The sequence below is a fragment of the Corylus avellana genome, chromosome 11, assembly GCF_965113065.1.
Source record: "Corylus avellana chromosome 11, dhCorAvel1.hap1.2, whole genome shotgun sequence".
NCBI lineage: Eukaryota > Viridiplantae > Streptophyta > Magnoliopsida > Fagales > Betulaceae > Corylus > Corylus avellana.
In genome coordinates, this window is record NC_142500.1 from 807,824 (window position 1) to 828,262 (window position 20,439).

At 35.6% G+C, this 20,439-nt stretch overlaps 3 protein-coding genes across 3 annotated transcripts in view; 1 reads left to right on the forward strand and 2 right to left on the reverse strand.

The window, feature by feature from the left end:
- The window catches only part of LOC132166500 (mechanosensitive ion channel protein 10), a gene marked incomplete in the record, with an annotated part of 3,914 nt that extends 811 nt beyond the window's left edge, over window positions 1–3,103 (reverse strand). The window contains 5 exon segments of the mRNA XM_088511749.1: window positions 4–56; window positions 135–428; window positions 807–930; window positions 1,027–2,678; window positions 2,884–3,103. Of these exon segments, the coding sequence (XP_088367875.1) occupies window positions 4–56; window positions 135–428; window positions 807–930; window positions 1,027–2,477 (1,922 nt within the window).
- Window positions 3,104–10,113: 7,010 nt separating this feature from the next.
- LOC132166295 (RING-H2 finger protein ATL52-like) lies at window positions 10,114–11,074 on the forward strand. Its single transcript, XM_059577092.2, has one exon. It carries the CDS (start codon window positions 10,257–10,259, stop codon window positions 10,776–10,778), a length of 522 nt encoding a protein of 173 aa, XP_059433075.2. The 5' UTR covers window positions 10,114–10,256; the 3' UTR covers window positions 10,779–11,074.
- Window positions 11,075–11,819: 745 nt separating this feature from the next.
- VPS2.1 (SNF7 family protein) lies at window positions 11,820–15,309 on the reverse strand. Its single transcript, XM_059577091.2, has 5 exons — window positions 15,155–15,309; window positions 14,360–14,490; window positions 13,083–13,187; window positions 12,346–12,606; window positions 11,820–12,221 (listed from the first exon to the last, which is right to left on the reverse strand). The coding sequence occupies exons 1-5, from the start codon at window positions 15,189–15,191 to the stop codon at window positions 12,081–12,083; spliced, it is 675 nt and encodes a 224-aa protein (XP_059433074.1). The 5' UTR covers window positions 15,192–15,309; the 3' UTR covers window positions 11,820–12,080.
- Window positions 15,310–20,439: the final 5,130 nt, after the last annotated feature.

Below are 20,439 nucleotides of genomic sequence, written 5' to 3' on the forward strand. Positions count from 1 at the left end.
TCATTGTCATATCTCAAGAAGACTGTTGTCAAAATGTTCATCTCTTCAACAACCATCTGTAAGGTATATACATGTCACGCAAAGTCATCCAGATCTAATAGAATTAAAATTCATTCTTAGGATTAGGGAGTTACCTGCACTCCATCAACAACACAACGGTCCCCTACATCGAATGGGTGCATCACAAATACAAATATGATGGCTTCAAACGCAGTCTTGGCAGAATTACCAAACATAAACACCACAAGTAGAAGTTGAGATGAAATGAAGACAAGGATTTGGGTTGTTAAAAATCCCATCATAAGTAACCCCACAATAAGGGACACAATAAGCACAATCACTGAAGCAAGCTTGTTCAGCTCCTCCACGGCAGTTTTGGTATCATTCAAGGAATGTGCCAGTGATTTGCGTTCGAGGTAAACATTCACCTGCAACCAAGAATGATGTTATAAGAGCCATGATTTGAAATTTCCCTACCACACTTCAACTACTGTGAAATGGAAATACAAAAAGTTGTCTTAGACTCGACGCCCCTAACCAATGTTTGAAATCTAAATTCAAGCAGAAGAGTAGGTTCTGAGAGTTACAACCACATGTATCTGAAAACTTAGTGGACAAAGATACTTAAATGTATCTTGTGGAAAAATGTAATAATAATTTTTGGTGTGTATAACATCATTCAAAATTTTCAGTTGTACACATCACTCTCTGGGGACATCCAGGCTCGAGCAAAAGATTTAGACAAAACCAGATATTAAGAGGGGTCCATTGATCTGATAGGAAAAACAATTTGATAAAAAACTTACCAACCAGTTCTTTAAAAATTTTCTCTTGATCTTTCTGGTTTCTGCTGCTCCTTCAATCAGTGGTAGCAAATTGTCCACCTCCTCTTTTTTCATGAAGCGCGAGAGGTCCTCCTCATCAATGTACCTATAGTACATAATTTGGCAGAGTTGTTAGGGAGATAATTCAGAAAAAAATAAGTCATCAGAAAATTGTAGGAACTTTTAAAGATGAGATTCTCACTTGCTTCCACGCTTTGCTACATTATTGAAAATCCGATAAGCAGCAGCCTGTGCTTCCCACTCGCTAGTGATCTCCTCATCTTTCTGTTCACTCTCATCATCATCAGCAACTTTATCTAGTGTGTTTGAGATGGTAGACAGTCCAGAACTCCCTATTACACTAATTAATCCTTTCATGGTCCAAGCAGAAATTTTCTCTTGCTTCATTCTTTTGAGCTTGTCTACATCAATCACCTCTTCTTTCCCCTCACCTTTTTCTTTCTTTATACCCTTGAAACTCAAACGCCCCGCACTTGCTGAGCTCCCAACCTTTTCTGCCATCTCCAACAGCGGAGGCCCTGAAAGGGTCCTAAGAACGTACTGATGAAAGATTGATTCTTGAATCCGGTCAAAGAATCTCGTGCATTGGAAAGAAGTAGACAGTAACTTCACTAACAGATTCTTCACAAGCCATATTGCTGCTCCAATGAGACAAGCAGCAAGAGCCCTGGTGATATAATTTAGAACCCGAGATGTTTTCTTTGATCTTTTTACCCCCCCATAGAACAACAAACCCCATCCCAGTAGAACCAAACACAACCATAGAAAAACCTGAACACTCCTCTTCAACCCGTACACAAAATACAAAACATTCTTTTTAAGCAAGAAGTTCCTTTCAATCAAGAAAACCAAAACATTCATGAACCACCCAGTGAACAATCTACCACAAAAGATTACCAACACCAGCACACTCAATTTCCACAGTTCCAAACCCCAAATCAGACTGTTTTGCAATTTGTCAACAGTTAAGCTAGAAACCAAAAACCCCATAATGCACACAAACGCAATCCACTCAACCAAGACAGTCATTTTCAACTTCTTACCGACTTTCTCTCGCACTTTAAGATTGGCCGACTTGTACACCTCATCGTCATCTTCGTCCTCTCCTCCCGGCGATCCGATCAACGGCGTTCTGGGTGTAATTGGTGTTGACTTCAAGTTATCCCGTGGAGTACTAACACTGGCTCTGTGGCTTGGGGAAGCCACATTCGGTGAGTTCCTATTAGGGGTTCTCGCCAACTGGGCCGTCTCTTTCGCCAATTTGGTATCACCAGCATACGATGGCTCCACCAATCTCGACTTGGGCTTCGAGAGCGCCGATTGTGCAAGCGATTTTCTTCGCATTAAGGTCTCGTTTGGGATCTTCGGAGGCTTATTGGGAATCGGACTTAGGGCCGGCGAAGTGCCGCTTGAAAATATTGACGGTTGGACTCTGCTTCTGAGATGCTGAAGCTCTGTTAGCTCAAAGTTTGAACCTTTATCCGATTTAGGCGAAGACCCAAATAGGGAATTCTTTGAAACAGTGTAGGAACTGCTTTCTTCGCTGGCGGCAAAAGCTTCTTCGACACCCACAATCTGCACAACGACCTCGTTTGTTCCTTTCTTCTCTGTCACGCCATTTCCTCCCTCCATGGAGAGACCTTTCCCTGTCACTGTTACAAAGCTCTACGCTTTTGCAATTTCAGTCACTCAGCCGGTAGCTTTTATGAATTTTCCCGGACAAGAAGCGGAATTTTCCGGGGAAAAAAAAAATCCCGCTCGTACAATCAGAAACAGCGCGCTACTAACAAGGGGGTTCAAACCCAGGACTTAGCTACGAGGGAGCATAATGGTCTAACAGGAAAGTTCCCAAAAAAAAAAAAAAAAAAGGGAATCGAATCACGTTTATTTCAATTTGAGAAGTGATTCTTATGATTAGGGAAAACAAAGATGTTAATGCGATTCCACCCAAATGGAAATAAACACAACAAGTGAAAACACAGAGGAATAACCTTTCTATGAGGAAATAAACACAACAAGTGAGACACAGAGGAATAACCTTTTCACCCGTTTATAAGAACAACAGCTCGATGTTAGGACAATAATAGAGCACGCCCCATGAAGTTGGTTGTGTTGGGTTATAAGAGGAAACGAACGAGAAGGAGAAGAAGAAGAAGAAAAACGTGGGCTGCGTTTGTTACTGAAAACAACTCAGAAGACTGAGGATCGAGGAAGGTGAAGACTGAAAAGGGCAGGCTTTCCAATTCTAGCGTGGTCGGCTGTAGCTTCCCGGCTTAAGATTATTTAAATGAGTGACCCTACTATGCGGTCGGTCTGTAAACCCAGCCTTTTGCAGCACCCAATACAAATGTGACACGTAAGGGAAGCACAGCTTATGAAATAAGATCGAAAACACGGGATTTCTTCTTCATCCCACTCGAGTCTTTGCGTTCTTCTTCAGTCTTCTTCATCTTTCTTCCTCTCTGTTTCCTTTTCCACTTTCTCTTTCTCTCTCTTTCCTCTTCCCTCTCCCCTCACGGACGGCCGGAACCCAACTGGAAAACCCATCACCCAACGGGCCAAACCCACCTCAACTGGAACCCAACTGGAAAACTCATCACCCAACCTGCCATTTACGACCTTCACTTTGCCGTACCCATGGCTGGCGCCATCCTCAACACAATCAGCATTTTGCTTCTCCTTTTCAAACGACTCACTCTCCATTTTCACCTTTGGGTTGCTCTCCATCTTTGGTTTGAGAAAACTTTCCCAATGGAACATCTAATAAATTCATTGAACCCAATCACCCAAACATCTAATAAATTCAATAAACCAGTTCCTGCAAATATCAGATGGGCGTTCAACAAACCGTTTGAGAAATTTTTTTTTGTGGAAAGTTGGAAACGACAGTGACCCACGCGGGTCACGGTAGAGCAGCCGTGGGTTCGACCGCAGACAGAGAGATGGTTACTACCAGTATTCAACCATCTCCGTTAACCAGAATCTCTGTCTCCGGCCGAACCCAACTCCATGGGTAGAGAAAAGTTCTTGCTTTGATTGAATTTGAAGCTTAAGATTCTGGTCTGTTTGAATTGATTATGGGTTTTGTTGGAATTTCTGGGTGATTGCTCTGTGATGGAATTTCTCTATGATTTCTCTGTTCGAATTCCAGGAGGTTCTACCAAAAGAAATCTAATAGATTTTGCTACTCAGTGGATGTGGTGGGTGAATGGTGGGAGAGAAAGAGGAAAAAATATTTTCGGTGAAGATGAATGAACCAGAGAAGAAAAGAGAGGAGAGAAAGTGGGAGAGAGAAAAAAAAAAATTCAATGTTTTCGATCCTATTCTATTATGTGCAGCTATCTGATGTGTACCCACCGTATTAGTTGCTGCAAAAGGCAACTTTTGCAGCTCGACCGCATAAGAGGTTTTCCCTATTTAAATCCCATCCCCTACATCTCCGGCTCCGTTTATTAATATTTTTTACTGTGCTATTTTTTTTTTATTTTAAAAAAATGTTCGAAAATAATTTTATATATTTTTTGTTTTAATTGGTTTGTTAATATATATATTTTTTAACTCAATTTTATTTTGTTACACTTAACAGTATACGTGACATATCATGTCATTCAAAATTTTGATAGCATATGCATCATTAAATTTGTATAATTTTTATCTCTTCATATCAATTATTAAATTTTTTTAAAATTGGGTTGAAAGATTTTTCTCAAATCCCTTTTTTTAATTTGCATGGATCCCTTAACATGTAAGAAGCACATAGAAGAAGACTTGTGTCCTTGTGTTCTATCACCATTGAAAAAAAAGAAGAAAAAGAGGCTATTTCACATGCATGAAATTATCTTACAATGATTATAATATTTACAACATGCATACATGATGCCAATAGAGAAGGTTAGGTAAAGAAAAACAACCAAATTTTGTTGGATGCCAATAGAGAAGGTTAGGTAAAGAAAAGGTCTTGGCAACTCTCTTAGCATCAAATAATCATATCATTGCACCAGATATTGCAGAAGTTATGGCGGCACTGAGAGCTGCACATTTTTGCAGAGAATTAAGATTTTTTATGGTAATTTTAAAAGGTGATGTTCTCCAAATAGTGCAGGCTTTGAAAATAGACGGTCGAAATTGGAGCCATTATGGTCACCTAATTGATGAAACCATATGAGTAACAAATTGCCTACTTAAATAGAGGGTCAACCATGTCGGACGAAACTTTAATTAGGTGGTCCATTGTCTTGCAAAATAAGCATTATTTTATAGAGAATAACACGTTCCTATTGAGGAAACTCCATGTTGTATTTCTGCTCTTATTGATCTTGGGGGCTGTACTTGAGAGATGTTTTCTTTTAATTTCGCTGTATGTATTTGGCTTACTATGCAACTTTTGATTCTTGAACATCAAAGTGTGGGTAACATGGGCATGTGAAGTATACGATACAATAAAATGGTAGGCTAGAGTGGTTGGCTTAGTCTGAGGTGGAGCCTAACATTATGTGGCTGCTAAGTTGGTGTTGATTAATAATTGAGTATATGTGACGAGGCAATTGACCACTTCACTAATCTTATCACCCTCCAAGAAACATGCTTTCATATAACAAGAATGGAGGCCAATTCAACTTTTGCCAATGATTCAAATTAAGATTTCTCTTTTCTTTTTACAAATGAGTTTGACATAATCCAAGGAGATTCCAAAATAAGACATAAAATTATTAGAATATCCTTGAATCTATTTTAATAATAGAGTGATTTCAGTTAAAGATACAATTCGGGCAATTAATAACTAAAGAGGTATCGAGATGAACAAACTCAGTTACCTCGAACTAACCAGAGCATGTAGTTAATACAAATTTTCTTTTTGTGAAATTGCCCAAATTGTTTTTCTTTTTTTTTTAAAAAAAAAAAAAAAAAAAAAAAAAAAAGGAACAATTCGTGTAACCCAATTGTAATTTTAGTTTTTCTATGTGAAAACCTTCCAGTCAAGAACTCTAATTGATTCTCTGTTTTTGCTTGAAATCTCCTTCTGTTAGTTGATTGTAGTCTAGTCATTATACCGCGTGGTAATTGTTTTTTAATATAAAACATATGCAGGCAAGCACATGCATGTCATTTTTGTAACAAAAGTTATTGTCTACGCTATCGATGATTGTCACAATTATTAATTCAACCATATCCTCCCGGTCCCTACGATGATTATATATTCAAAGGGCACGTGGAAGAATATATTCCTTGCCTTTTTAAAAAAATAAATAAATAAATGTGGCTTTTCGGGAGATGATTAGTATTTTTGGTTTAACTATTTTTTTTTAGTAGTCGGTTTGCACTTTTTTATTTTTTCTCCCTAAGTTTTTAAAATAGTCAAAAATGTTACCTGACCTATGAGAAAAGACAAAATCGATATATCCTAAAAATTTAAAATAATTTAAATACGCCACGTAATTTCATTGATTTTAATGAGATCAAAATTGAAATAGAGGGCATTAAAATTCCACGTTAGATGATTTCCGTCCAATTGGACAAAAATGAGTAACGGAGGGTCTAAATTAAAATTTTTTGAAACATTAAGGAGTACATTATAAATTTTTAAACATTGAGGTTTGAATTGAAAAACTCTTGAAATTTTAGGGGTTCCCAAAAAATTACGTAGAAAACTTGACGAAAATTTCTCACCCCTGCGGCTTTTGTTCAAAGAAAATGTTAAAGTTACAACATAAATCCAACTTATGGCCAACTTTCTCCTATGTGTCATTTAAAAAAAATAAATAAATAAAAATTGATAGAGAGGATTTTGAGATTCTAAAAATTTGGAAAAAAAAACAATTTGTTTGGTTTAAAATTCAAAATTTTTTTACACGTAGGAGAGAAGTTGGCCATGAGTTGAGTTTGTGTTGTGTTCGTATCAAACCTCTTTGTTCATACTCTCGCCCTTCTTCTTTTCTGCGGTTTTCCTCTATTGCCGCTGCGAATGGATCGAAATCTTTCTTGTGACGCGGCGATAGCACTTCTTGGAGCATTTTCTTTCCTTGTGAAATTCTCGATCTAGGAGATCTCGGAGACTTTGGAGACCTGGGAGAGGAAACGTTGGACTCTGAGCCATTAGCTCCGGCGCCAACTTGCAATCGAGGCGGAGGCTTTAGAGACTGAATCTTGCCGCCGTCGAAGAGCTCATCCGTGGACAGAGAAGTTCGCAGTAATTGCCCACTAAAATTGAACTCAAAATCCTCACCGTCACCGTCACCGCTATCGTTATTGTTTGCGCCATTGCTGGTGGGTCTGGATTTGGGAATCCCGGGCTTTTCTTTGCCAGTTGAAGAAGCCGCAAGGGGTGGCTGAAACTACCCTATGGCCTTGTGAGATCCATTAGAACCTTCATTGTTTTCGCCATGCCCGCCGCAAGGGGTGGCCGAAACTACCCTATGGCCTTGTGAGATCCATTAAAAACTACGTAGAAATTTTAAAATTTTTAATTTTTTTTTTTAGTTTAGTTTTTTTATTATTTTTTTAATATATTTTTTATTATTTTTAGGACACATTGCATATTTTGGGACTAACATGTGGCAGATCGTTAATTTTCTCTCACTGATACTAATAGAGGTATCGATTTTGTCTTTTCCCATAAGTCAAGTACAACTTTTGACTGTTTTGAAAACCTAGAGAGAAAAAATAAAAAAAAAAAGTACAAACCGAGGTACTAAAAAGTACTTAACCCAGTATTTTTTAATATCTTTAGCATATGACTTGTGAGTGCATAGTAGTGCTAAGAAATTATTTTTTTATCTCATAATTATTTAACGATCTTGACGTGCTAGTTTTAATCAATGTCCAATTTAGTTATTATTATTTAAAAATAAATAAATTCAAATATTGATTAGGATTGCTACATAGCATTATGAAATAGTTAGATAAAAATATGGTATATAGAACTAAAAAACTTGTGTATGAGATTAATTTGACTCTTCATTTAAAATTTGTGCTTTTTTTTTTTTGTTTTTTGAAAGAGACAAAGCAATAAATAATTATGATCAAAGAGGTGCTATACATAATACATCATCCTATTATTCTTCACTCATCCTTGTACTTTTTAAAATTACCATTAGACTTATATGGCCTACGTGCGGGACTCACATAGACACACAGATCCAATGATGATTTTGAAAAGTAGAAGGATGAGAGAAGAACCATGAACGAAAATGAATCATTTCTCATAGAAATTGACTGATTTGGTAAAAAGTTTTGCTGTAAGTTTTTTGCTTGAATGGTAAATAAAGTTATCAAACTAATTGTTTGAATAGTAAAGAAAGAAAAAAATTGACTTTTTTTATTTTTATTTTTTTTGTTTTTAGAGAAATGACCAACAAAAGAAAAGAAAAAAGTTGGGTAAAGTTCACATACCCCCCTCAAACTACTACCCAATTGACAATGTCCCCTTCAAACTTTTAATTGTGACAATTTTCCCTCCAAACTACCAAAACATTGTCAATGTTCCCCCAAGGCTAACAATAAGACAAAAATGCCCCTATAAATTTTTCAATAAGACAAAAATATCCGTATAAATTAAAAAAAAAAATTGATTTAAAAAAAAAAACGAAAATTTTTAATTTAAAAAAAAAAACAATTTTTTTAAACAAATTTTTTTCTTTTAAACGTAATTTTTTTAATATATATATATAGTTTTAAAAAACAAATAATTTCATTTTATTTAGCGAAAATTTTATTTTTTTTAAACTTAAATTTTTAGTTAAATAAAATTATAAAACAAAAATAAAATAAAAAAACTAAAATTGTCAATTTTTTTTTTTAGAAAAAAAATCGAAATTTTTAAAATTTTTTTCTTATAAAATTGATTTTAAAAAGGAAAAAATTGGCCAAGTTTGGAAATTTTTTTTTTTTTTGTTAGTTTTAGGTTTTTTCTAAAAGTTTTAGTATTTTTGTTTATATTTTACTAAGGGTAATTTCGTCATTGGGAAGAACATTGACAATTTTTGGTAGTTTAAGAGGAACATTGTCACAATTGAAAGTTTAGGGGGGACATTGTCAATTAAGTGGTAGTTTGAGGGGGTTACGTGGACTTTCCCCAAAAAAGTTTGAGTGTGTTACCAAACCCACCCAAACCCACATAGTTCTCAAACTTCGGCCAAGATTTTTCATCGAAGACAAACGTAAGGAAAGCGTGCAATTAGTTGCAGCTTGGGCAAGTACGTAGCGGGCCATAATTCTTGGGCTTGAATGTTTGAGACCAAATTAGTGAACGAAACCTCCCGACAGTCGACAGAGTTCCAAGACATGTAATGTCTCACACCCGTGCAACAATAGAAGTCCAACGTGTAGTAGAAAAGATCGACTCTATCTAGAACTACAAGTCTCTATGAGGATTAGTTGTCTATCCCATTATTATTTCCTTTGATTTGAAAAATGACAGAATTTATTTACTTTTCAATCATCTTTTTAACTATTTTGATAGTGAATAGATGAATTTACCATTAAATTTATGTGAATTTCACAAATCTAATGATTGATCTATTAAATTTATAAGATGAGATGAATAAAATATATATAAAAAAAAAATATTGACGTGAATCATTTATCTTCTTTTTCTTAAGAGATTTTTAGAAAAGAAAAATGATTGGTATCAATAATTTAACTCATATGGAAGTCCATACCCTAATTCAAATCGGCCATCCTTCAAGCTCTACCAGCACATGATCACTTCAAGAAATCAAATGAGAATGAGAGACTATTAACTCAAAACTTTATTACTAATCCCACTTACTTTTTGTTTATCAGATTGAGATCTCTTGCAATTCTTAGAAACCATATAGAATTATCATTGACAACACCTAGTCAAATGGAAAGTGGCAGACCACTCCAAAATAGTTGGGATTTGAGAAATTTTTCTTTTTTAGAGTTTTTTTGTTTTGCTCTTTTTATGTAGAAGAATATGAACAAATTATTGACACTCGTGTTTCATTCCCAATAGTTCATTAACGAATGGTTGAGGTTGAGAGAATTGCATGATCATGCAATTTTTAGCTTAAAAATTGCAAGTATCTCATTCCTTATATACCTTAACAAAGTCTAAATTAAGAGACTCCTTTGAAGAAGAGATTCCAATCCAACTCTTATCAAGAATTGAGTCGCTGTCATGGATCGTTGTTCAATTGTGTAGTGATTTGTATGTACATAGCTTTGTCCTGATTCATGGGTGGCCCGGAGATTGAGAAAACGAATATTAAATAAATTTGCCTTGGGGGACTCCATAACCAACACGGCTTTTAGATTAACTACTAATTATTTATTTAATCCCGACAATGATAGAATTCTCTTCACTACTCTCTGCGAGTCATACCAACTGCATATAACGTCAAAACCTCTCTCATAAATTCCAAATCCTTGGCCATCCTCACAACCCCACAAATGGGTGAAGTTCCAAGCCTCTTCACACAACCGCCGCCTCCCTCTACACCCAAACCCCACATGCCCATGTTGTACTACGGCCTCCTCGTTATTGGAACCGCCGCTCTCCTGCTCGCGGTATACAACCTCCTCATCATCAGATGGTGCACGCAGCGCCGGCACGTCCAGACCCCGGCGAGAGCGAATCCGTTGGTGGAGATCTCAGCCGCCGGCCAGAGCTTTGGAAACCTTAACGGGAACTTCTTCTTGTCCAGCTTCAAGTACAAGAGCGAAGCTGGAGGAGGAATAGCGCAAGATGAATGTGCGGTTTGCTTGTCGGTTTTTGAGGAAGGTGAAGAGGTGCGGACGCTGCCGCGGTGCAAGCACTCGTTTCATGCTCCGTGTATAGATATGTGGCTTTACTCTCACTCCGATTGCCCGCTTTGTAGGGCTCCGGTGGGCTCCTGGTGTCAGCGGCATCCCGTGTATAGGCAGCCGGCGAATTCTAGAGAAGGTTTGCTGGATTCAAGCATCTCAGTTTAATGGGTTTTTTTTTTGTTTTTTATTTGGAAGGGGAATTTTGAGTATGGCTGTTGCTGTGTGTGGGGGGGCCGGGCCTGTGAGGACGATAAGAACAAACAAAGAATGGGTTGGAAGAAGGTTAATTGCATTGATGATGTGGAGTTCTTGGTAGACTTTCCTTCCAAAAATTGACACATATCAACCCAATTTAATAGTGTTGTGTTTGGATAATTCTTCCGTCAATTCCTACTAGTCTGTGTGAGACAAAGTTTTGTAACTTAATATGTACATAATTAACAATGATACTTTTTTGTATAGGCTTGGCCATTCAAGTTTCATAATCATCATTCTAACTTTTGTCACTTTTACAGGTTTAGTATCGTTTTTAAGAGTATTTACAATAGATTTTTTTAAAAAAATTTCTATCCATATAAAATAGCTAACTTTTATTTTAGTTAATGGCTTTTCAAATGCATGCTCTACTTGATTATCTAATTTTTGTTTATACCATTTAATTTTTTATTTTTTTTTATTCATTATAAAGCATAAAGAATGAGAGAGTGGGAGATAGAAATAATAAAAAGAATGAGAGTGTAAAAGAAAGAAAAATACATATGAATTGATGAACAATGCGAAGAAGTACCGATTTTACGTACAACTCTAAAATACATCGCTACCATGAGTGCTTAGGCTAAAACAATCCTTTCTTAATTGGCTAATGCTCCTATTTCCCCCCTAGATAATTGAAGACAGAAAAACAAAACAGAAAATAATTAAAAATATGATTTATACAAGATCATCGTATTTTCATGCACTTAAACGAGGACATCCGAGGATCTCATCGTATTTTCGAATGCAACCTAATACAAAAAGAATAGTTTCATTTTCCAATGGGTAAAGAACATAAATTTCCTTCAAATTAGTTTGAAAGAAATTTCCTCCAACCTATTTCAATAAGTAGCAAGTCTCATAATTTTCCCTGCTAAATTATCTACCAATATTCCATGTATGATATAAACACATATAATTTCATCACTACCAACAGCATTTTAAACACCAATAGAATCAACACATGAAGACAATCTTCTGATTTCACCGAGTAATGTGTCTATTGCCTATACAAGCATATCTCGGGCTATAATAGTAAATCACATTTCTTGATGCATACAATTTAGCACATGTGATGTTATTGAAATCTCCACTTTGTTTTCAAACCCCGAGTTAATAAATTCTGGCTCAATTTTCATAAAAATTACATGCCCCAAATGAAACTTTCACTTTATACAGCAGATCTGAGGTTTACAGTATAGGAGGACATGAAGATCACATTCTTCTTAAATTATCTAACCTTGCCTGTAACTCGCTATCTATTCCACCGTCATCAGTAGTTGTTGCTGTTTCTGCTTGTGGAACCTTACTATTGGCCGCTGGCGTAGCAACAGCAGATGATGGTGCATTAACAAGCTGCGTATCAAATTAAAACAGGTTAAGACAGAGTAATTGTGATCCAATAGTTTAATTCCAACACCCAAGAAAGGGTTTGGGGGGTTTGGGGGGAGGGGTGGGGGGTGGAAGCCAATAGAAATACCTCTTGATTGACGTCAATTCCAATCTCATCAAGAACTTGATTCACTAGTTCGTCTGTCTCTTCTTCTTCCTCGTCCCCTTCCAAAGCATCATCAATAGCATCTCCCATCACTTCAGTCATCAATTCCATCTTCTCATTCTGCCTCTCAAATTCTTGCATAATTTTCTGCAATGATGGCAAGTTCATCTGTCTATTCATCTGGCCCATTGCCTTTGTCACACCTTTCATTGCCTCTCCCATCGCTTGTGTTGATTTCAAAGTCTACAAGTAAATCCAACTTTTAGAATCAGAATGGGACAAACACAGGCATTTTGCAAACTTACGAGGTCATACAAGACTCAAACCATAAGGCCAAAAGAAAGATTGAGATAAGTAGTACAATAGATATTTTAATGTGAATACAGGGTTTCATAGCCAACCAGCATTTTGCTTATGTTTTTCTCTCTTTTTTGATAGGCAAATATAACTAAAACACCTGTATAGGACATATACCACCTCTTTTTTGATAGTTACTTACAAACTAGCTGGCCTCACTTAGTGGTATCCCAAACACCACTTATATTCTTAGATAACAAAAGGCTACTAGCTTCCTCGCGGAAAGCAAGCAACCACAACCATCTTCTGCTAGCATGGTAGGAAAAGATAGGCCTTGAGCTATTAGTACAATAGAAAAAATTAATTTTCGATGCATGCCATCAGGAAGAAACATTACAAGCATATAAGAAAGCATAACATACCTGAATTCTGAGAGATACACCCTGGAGTTGAGATTTAAGCTTATAAAATTTTTCAATCTGATGTCGTGTTCTAACAAGATCTTTGGCCATCACCCTCACAGCTCCCTGAAACAAAAATTACACCAAATCAAAGATAAATTTGACTGAGCTGGCCTCCAAACCTGCTTTATTGGGCTCCATTAAAATTATACATAAAGCTAGTTTAATATTGGCCATAAATTTACAATTCTGAGACAAACAGATTTTGTGGCAAAAAAATGCGCTCATTAGTTCACAAGTTGAAAACCAATACTAAGTTTGACCTGCTTCTTTCCACTAATTTGAAGAAATTTAAAGAGAATACCCCCATATACTTGAACAAAACCAAGCAGAATGTGAAAGTGGCAGTGAACAAAATATATGAGAGCCAAAAAGCTCTAGTACAAATGGTTACTTCCTCCCCATGTACAAACAAAGTGGATGGTGAGATCATGGACTCAAGAGCCAGTAGTTCATGACTTAAAAGAAGAAATGAACTTTAGTATTGGCTTGGGAGATTCCAGTCAACTCCATATCTAGGCATTTGCCTCTTGTTTTTTATTGAACTTCCTAAGGAGTGGTGATGACTGCTCAGACAACAAAGCTCTTATTTGATGTAAAATAGCCATGCCATTACTCCTAGGTTATAGGTCACACATATGTCAATAAAAGGAAATCTTTTATCTTAAAACTATAAGAAAGACGCATGTGGGCGTGTGTGCCTGGGAAAGAATCTAAAGAGATTATGAAATTAAAGTGCATGTGAAGTTCAACTAGAGAAGAATCATGTGCCGCATTAATTTTTATCCTTTTTATTTTTCCCGTTTCAAAGTCGAGCATTGAGAGAGACATTGTATAAGTATATTTTCTCAGATACCATAACTAGCATCAACATGCTTGATCATTCACCTCAACCAAGTTGGAGCAATTATGACATCCAAAAAATGAAAGGCAACACTTAAGTCTAACAGAAAATAAAGCTCAAAAAGATCAACATATGCCTGACTAGTATAAAGTTGTCAAGTCAATGTATGCAAGATATTAACTCCAAAAACTGGAACTCTTGCACTGAGATTGCCTATATCACAATTGAGCTGTATTTGCCTTCCCCATCTGCCTCATAGGGCAGTGGGATATGGATCTGTGATAAAAAAAAAGTAACTCAACCAGCACCTTGTTTAGGAGATAAAGAAAGCTAGACATGCTATATTCCAATGAAACAAGCAAAACGTGCATGTGGTAGGAGAAGCTAAGCATACCATCTGCCCTTGTTTAGCACTTTTCTTTATCTCCATAATTAGTTTCTTCTCCTGCGTTTGTAGGCCTTGTCTCTCCCGTTCTATTTCTCTAATAGATTTGTCCAGCATCCTCTTATTTTCCCGCAGAAGTTCTGCAGATAAAAGTTTTGAAACCACAGATAAATACAGTTTAAAATACGATAATGGTTAAAAATAAAGCCAAAATGAAGCCAGAAACAAACAACAAAACCCAGTTAATCAGAATACGCAATGTCATTTGGGACAATAGGCAAATTATGGACCTGGAAAACCCCATTGCACAAATTCTGAAATCCACTATCAGATATATTACAACATGTACGCAATTATATCGTTATACTTTGTGAACCATGCTCGTTACAAATCGATTCGAATGTGCAGCACACTGCAGTGAAGAAATCTTTCTGCTTTTTTCTAAGTAGCCTAGCAATTTACATCTGAAAATTAGATGTGATTCTGATTAATCTTAGTACACAACATTATACTCCAATTATACATAATCACAATCAAACAAATAGATCGGGATTCAATTTCATCCTCGAAAAAAGGTCAATAACTAAAAAGCCTAGCCCTGATTGCAAATCTGAGTCCTATTCCTAGTCAAAACCTGTATCGTAATCGATCCAAAACTAGGCTTCGATCGCATCCAATATCAGAAAATATCCGTAGATTTCTTGTGACATTAAAATCCGACAGATACACGAGTTGTTTCCGCAAATCATGTTCTTAACAAACCAGCACAAACAAACAAAAAAAAGGAAAGGTACGAGGACGAACCTGCGGGAGTTTTCCTCTTGCCGAATAGAAAGCTCATGGCGATCGAGAATTGCTATGTGCCTGAATCGAATCCGATAATCTGGAGGTCTTTGCTTTTGGTTTCTGAGGTCGCTGAGGTTTTTTGATCGTCCAACTATCTTTTCTCACGCGGTATACTGTGAATAATAATCTACGGAAACCCCATCCGTTCACACGTGGCAACGCTGAGGTTGTAGGGCCCCACTCCCGTCGTTTGCTTAATTGCTTAACCAGGCCATTTTGGAATCTGGATGACAATATATCCAACTATTGGCTGTTTCAAATGACGTGAGGCCCAAAGCCCATGAGTTCGTAGGTACGAATTGAATAGATGGTTGGTATTTTGAGCTCAATTGAACGAGCCCAATACTATTCAACCAAATTGATATTCTCGGCCCCATCATTTAAACAATGGGTTTACAAGTTTTTGTGTTCAAAACTCCAGTCCAGCCAGTGGACACGTATTGATAAGTTTTTTTTTTTTTTTTTTTTTAGTGTCTGTTTTGATGGTTTGAATAAAATAGTAATTTTAAAATATAGTGAATAAAAATGTAATTAAGCATTTTCTAAAATTATTAGACCTTTAAAATTACAGTTTGCTTTTTTTGACTTAAAAACTCTATTTCTCAAACACAATCTCAAACCAACTCTAAGTTACTAACCCATATCGTTTTAGTATAGTGTAATTATGGCACGATAGTGATGTGAAGAATAACATTTCTCTTTTTTCAAACAAATAATGTTATATACCATACAAACATTTTAGTTTCACAAAGCTTTAAGTGGTAGGTCTATTAACCATTGAATATTTTCTTTAATAATGACCGATCCAATAGCTATTAGACTATGGCCCCTCAGCTTTGTAGAATGTTTGTACAATATGTACTATGTAGCATTACTCTTTTTCAGACGCACTTTCAAAGAAAATACTTTATTTAATAAATAATATTACTATTTATACTTATTTATCACACTCGTTTTATATCGGTTGATTTAACGTGTTTTAATTGTCTTTCATTTATTTTTTTAAGTGACCGATATGAGAAGAAGACACTTAAAACACATCATCTCATCTAAAATAATATAAATATAATAAATAAGTGTGAAAAATAACATTATTCTACTCTAATTTTATTTAATATCACGTTGTTTCCTTTCGGATTTGGTAATAGAAAAATCTCTAAAGATAAAAGTTGGTGTTAATTTCGTACTATTGTAAAGTCATTGTTATTTACCAAACAAGGCTATGACATTGCCATTTGTTTTGGGCGCGATAGAGTTAATTGTGAAAGCTGGAGATTTATTTGTTCAGGTGAGGAGGGGTGGACAGCGAAATGAGAAACGGATGAGCAGACGAGCGCACGTGGGGAAAGCCAAATACAGTACAGACACTCACCAGGTGGTCAGGTACGGTTCTGTCTCACATTTATGAGTACACATGCTCTTTTCTGAGACACAATGCTTCAACATTTGCTCTATTTTATTTAGGGTTAAATACTTAAAAACCTTTTAGGGTATAGACACTTTATTTTTAAGGTTTGATTTGTATCACAGGAGGTACCTGTGATTTTCATAAAGACAAAATTAGTACCTCCATCTATCTACGGTTAAAAAACTTAACGAAAATTCACATCACTGACACGTGGATCAATTAAAAGTCGACACCTGACATAAGTGCCAAGTCATCACTGATGACTAGATATTGCCCATGCCACCTAATTTAAAAAAATAAAACCTGATAACAAATTAAAAATTAAATAAATATTAAAACAAAAACAAATACTATAATTAAAACATAAAAACTATTGGAATTAAAACACAAACAAATAAACCCACATTTCTTCAAACACTGATTCTAATTACTTGGAGAATGGAGACCCACGATATTCCAACCCAACCCCCTGCTCCGGCGACGACCCAACCCAACCCTAGTCGCTGGCGAGGAACTCCACTCTCCGGCGACGAAGCTTCTTCCTCAACCCACTCTCCGAGATTCGCTGGAGTCTGGGGTTGGGTTGGGATTCGCCGGAGCAGGGGCTTGGGTTGGAATACCGTGGGTCTTCAAGGAATTACTGAATTAGAATCACTGTTTGAAGGAATGTGGGTCTATTGTTTTTTTATTTTTTGGAAACAGAACGTGGGTTTATTTGTTTGTGTTTTAATTCCAATAGTTTTTATGTTTTAATTCTAGTATTTGTTTTTGTTTTAATATTTATTTAACAGTATTTTTAATTTGTTATCAGGTTTTATTTTTTTAAATTAGGTGGCATGGGCAATATCTAGTCATCAGTGATGACTTGGCACTTATGTCAGGTGTCGACTTTTAATTGATCCATGTGTCAGTGATGTGGATTTCCGTTAAGTTTTTTAACGGTAGATGGATGGAGGTACTAATTTTGTCTTTATGAAAACTACAGGTACCTCCTGTGATACAAATCAAACCCTAAGGGAGAAAAAATAAAGTGTCCAAACCCTAAGGGGTTTTTAAGTATTTAACCATTTTATTTATTTATTTATTATTATTATTTTTAATCAAATAAGAAAAAAAAGATTACAAAGAATTAAACAACAAAATCGAAAGAGTGAACACTCCCAACAACAAAGTCCAAATAGAATAGAAATTATGAATAGTTCAAATTGATCAAACAGTAGCCAATGATTTCATCCATGGTCTCAACGAAGAGTCTCATGCGGTAAATACAACAATCATTATTAAATAATTGTTGCAAGGATAAGACCGTAGAGATCCGAGATGAAGTTGAAGGACAACCACCAGCAAAAAAAAAAAAAAAATCTCTCCCACAAGATCAATACACATTAGTGCAGAGAGACTGTAACCCACAAAAAATAACAAATACAGTAAAACCAAATAAAAAGTACAACAAATACTGAAAAACATCGGAAATACTACAACAGAGGAACAGCCACACAAAGCAGCTGCACTAGTGGATGAACTTTATTTATTTCCTCTAAACTGGTATTGGGATTTCAGGCTATTTATTCTTTAAATCTCTAGTAATTTGAGATAATTCTTAAGAAAATTCATATGAAAATTTACATATTTCAACAAATCTTGAGTTGTTTAATCATGTGAATTTATATATGAGCTCTCTCATAATTATAGTCCAAATTACTAACTATTTAAAAAACAAATAGATTCTTAAGTGTCTCAAATGACAAAATTACCATCAAACCATTTTATGAGTCTAAAATTTGTTGGTTTTTCCAAATTACCTCTGTCAATACTAACGGCCAAATCTAATTTAATGGGTAACTTATATAGTTTGTAGGTTTGAGTTGCAATGAGACGGAATTTAAAAGTAGAAGTGCAATGAAGGCGTAAGTTTGAAAACAATGACAAGTAAAGTGTAATTTACCCCCAAAAAAATTATAATTATTGTAGATTAATTCTCCTTAAATATTACCTTATTATATAAGTAGGGTTATTTCCAAATATTGACCCATTCACAATTAAAATAGAGGTAAATATATTATAAGTCTCTGAGTCAATCCTCCAAAATCAAAAAATTCTTTAAGTTCTTTTTTTTTTTTTTTTTTTTTTTTTTTTTCGGAATATTTAATCACTGGTCAATCGAAATGTCAATAAAATTCATACCGTCCAAATTTGGTAATCGACATTAGTTCTAATCAAAACGCATTGTTTTGCCACGTCAGTATAATAATGTTTTATTAATTTAATTAAAAAAAAAAAAAAGATTAAAGGGGTGGCCAGCAGTGGCACTGCCTCCCCCATCCCCTATGGGGTGGCTTTTGGAGTGGCCTGCGGGCCACCCCTAACCACCCAAGGGGTGGCCGCAAGCCACCCCATGGGTGGTTTTGGATGGTCCGTGGTGGTTTGGGGTGGCCTGCGCTGGGGGTGGCCGCGAGCCACCCCTGCGGGCCACCAAAAAACACCTATGGGGTGGCTCGCGGCCACCCTTTGGGTGGTTAGGGGTGGCCCGCAGGCCACCCCAAACCTCCTGGGGGTGGCTTGCGGCCACCTCATAAGGGTTGGGAGTGGCCAGGGGTGGCAACCCCACCGCTGGCCACCCATTCAAAAATTTTTATATTTAATTTTTAAATTAAATTTATAAAAAAAAATATTATGCTGACGTGACAAAACGGCGTGTTTTGATTACGATTAATGAGAGTTACCAAATTTTAACGGTACGGATTTTATTGGCATTTCGATTGACTCATAGAGTAAATATTCAAAAAAAAAAAAAAAAAACTTAAAAATTTTTTAATTTTGAAGGGTTGACTTAGGGACTTATAATATATTTACCCTTAAAATAGTGCTTCGCCCGTAAGGGGTGAAACTAAAACTCATAAAATGGAGATCACTAGCTAGTTCGAACTTTATTCCCCCCTTCCCTCAACTTGTGCGGACATGTAAATCAAAAAAAAAATAAATAAATAGTCATTCCCTAAAGTTTTAGCAAGGAATTCAAACAAAGATTTAACAATAATTAAAAGAGAGTAATGTTAGAAAGTGTATTTTTATTTTATAACGATTTCACAATATTAATTTGATAGTTTTAACCAATTCTTCGATTGATTTTAAAAAAAAATAATATAAATTAAAACCTAATTCAATAATTAGATAAGATTATCACATCAACATCATTAAATAATTAAGTAATAAAGAATATTATCATGTAGAACTCAATATCTTATGAGAATGGCTCATAGCATTGGACCACCACCACTCTTGGTGGTGACCAATCCATTACTCTTTTTTTCTTGACTTTCTTCTACTGTCATCTGACTCATCTCCATAATTTACTCTAAAAGTGGTCAATGTATGGTGAAACATCTCACCTTAAAATTTTAAGTTTATAGGTTTAAAACTCAAAAATATTATAGCAAATATTTATTATTATTATTCAATAAAAAATTTCATAGCTGTATTAAAAACATAATGACATAATACATCCATGAAATATAAATTAACTTGGATTTTCAAATATTAAATATGAATTAAATAATTAAATTCTATCAGTTTAAACTTTTAAGATTCGTGATGAGATCAAACCCTAAAAATGGACCAAAAATGTAATGTCGTATTACGACATATATATATATATATAAGGAGGAACCTACTAGGTGGCTGGTATGTGGTCCTGATCAACTTTGAGTAATACGTATATAATTGCCCCACATGCACTTGTTACAAAAGTATAATCCTTCTCTGAATATGTTCAAGATTTGTGCATGGTTGGTGAGAAACATGTCCCACGAATTCTTTCTGGCAATAGCTATAGTGG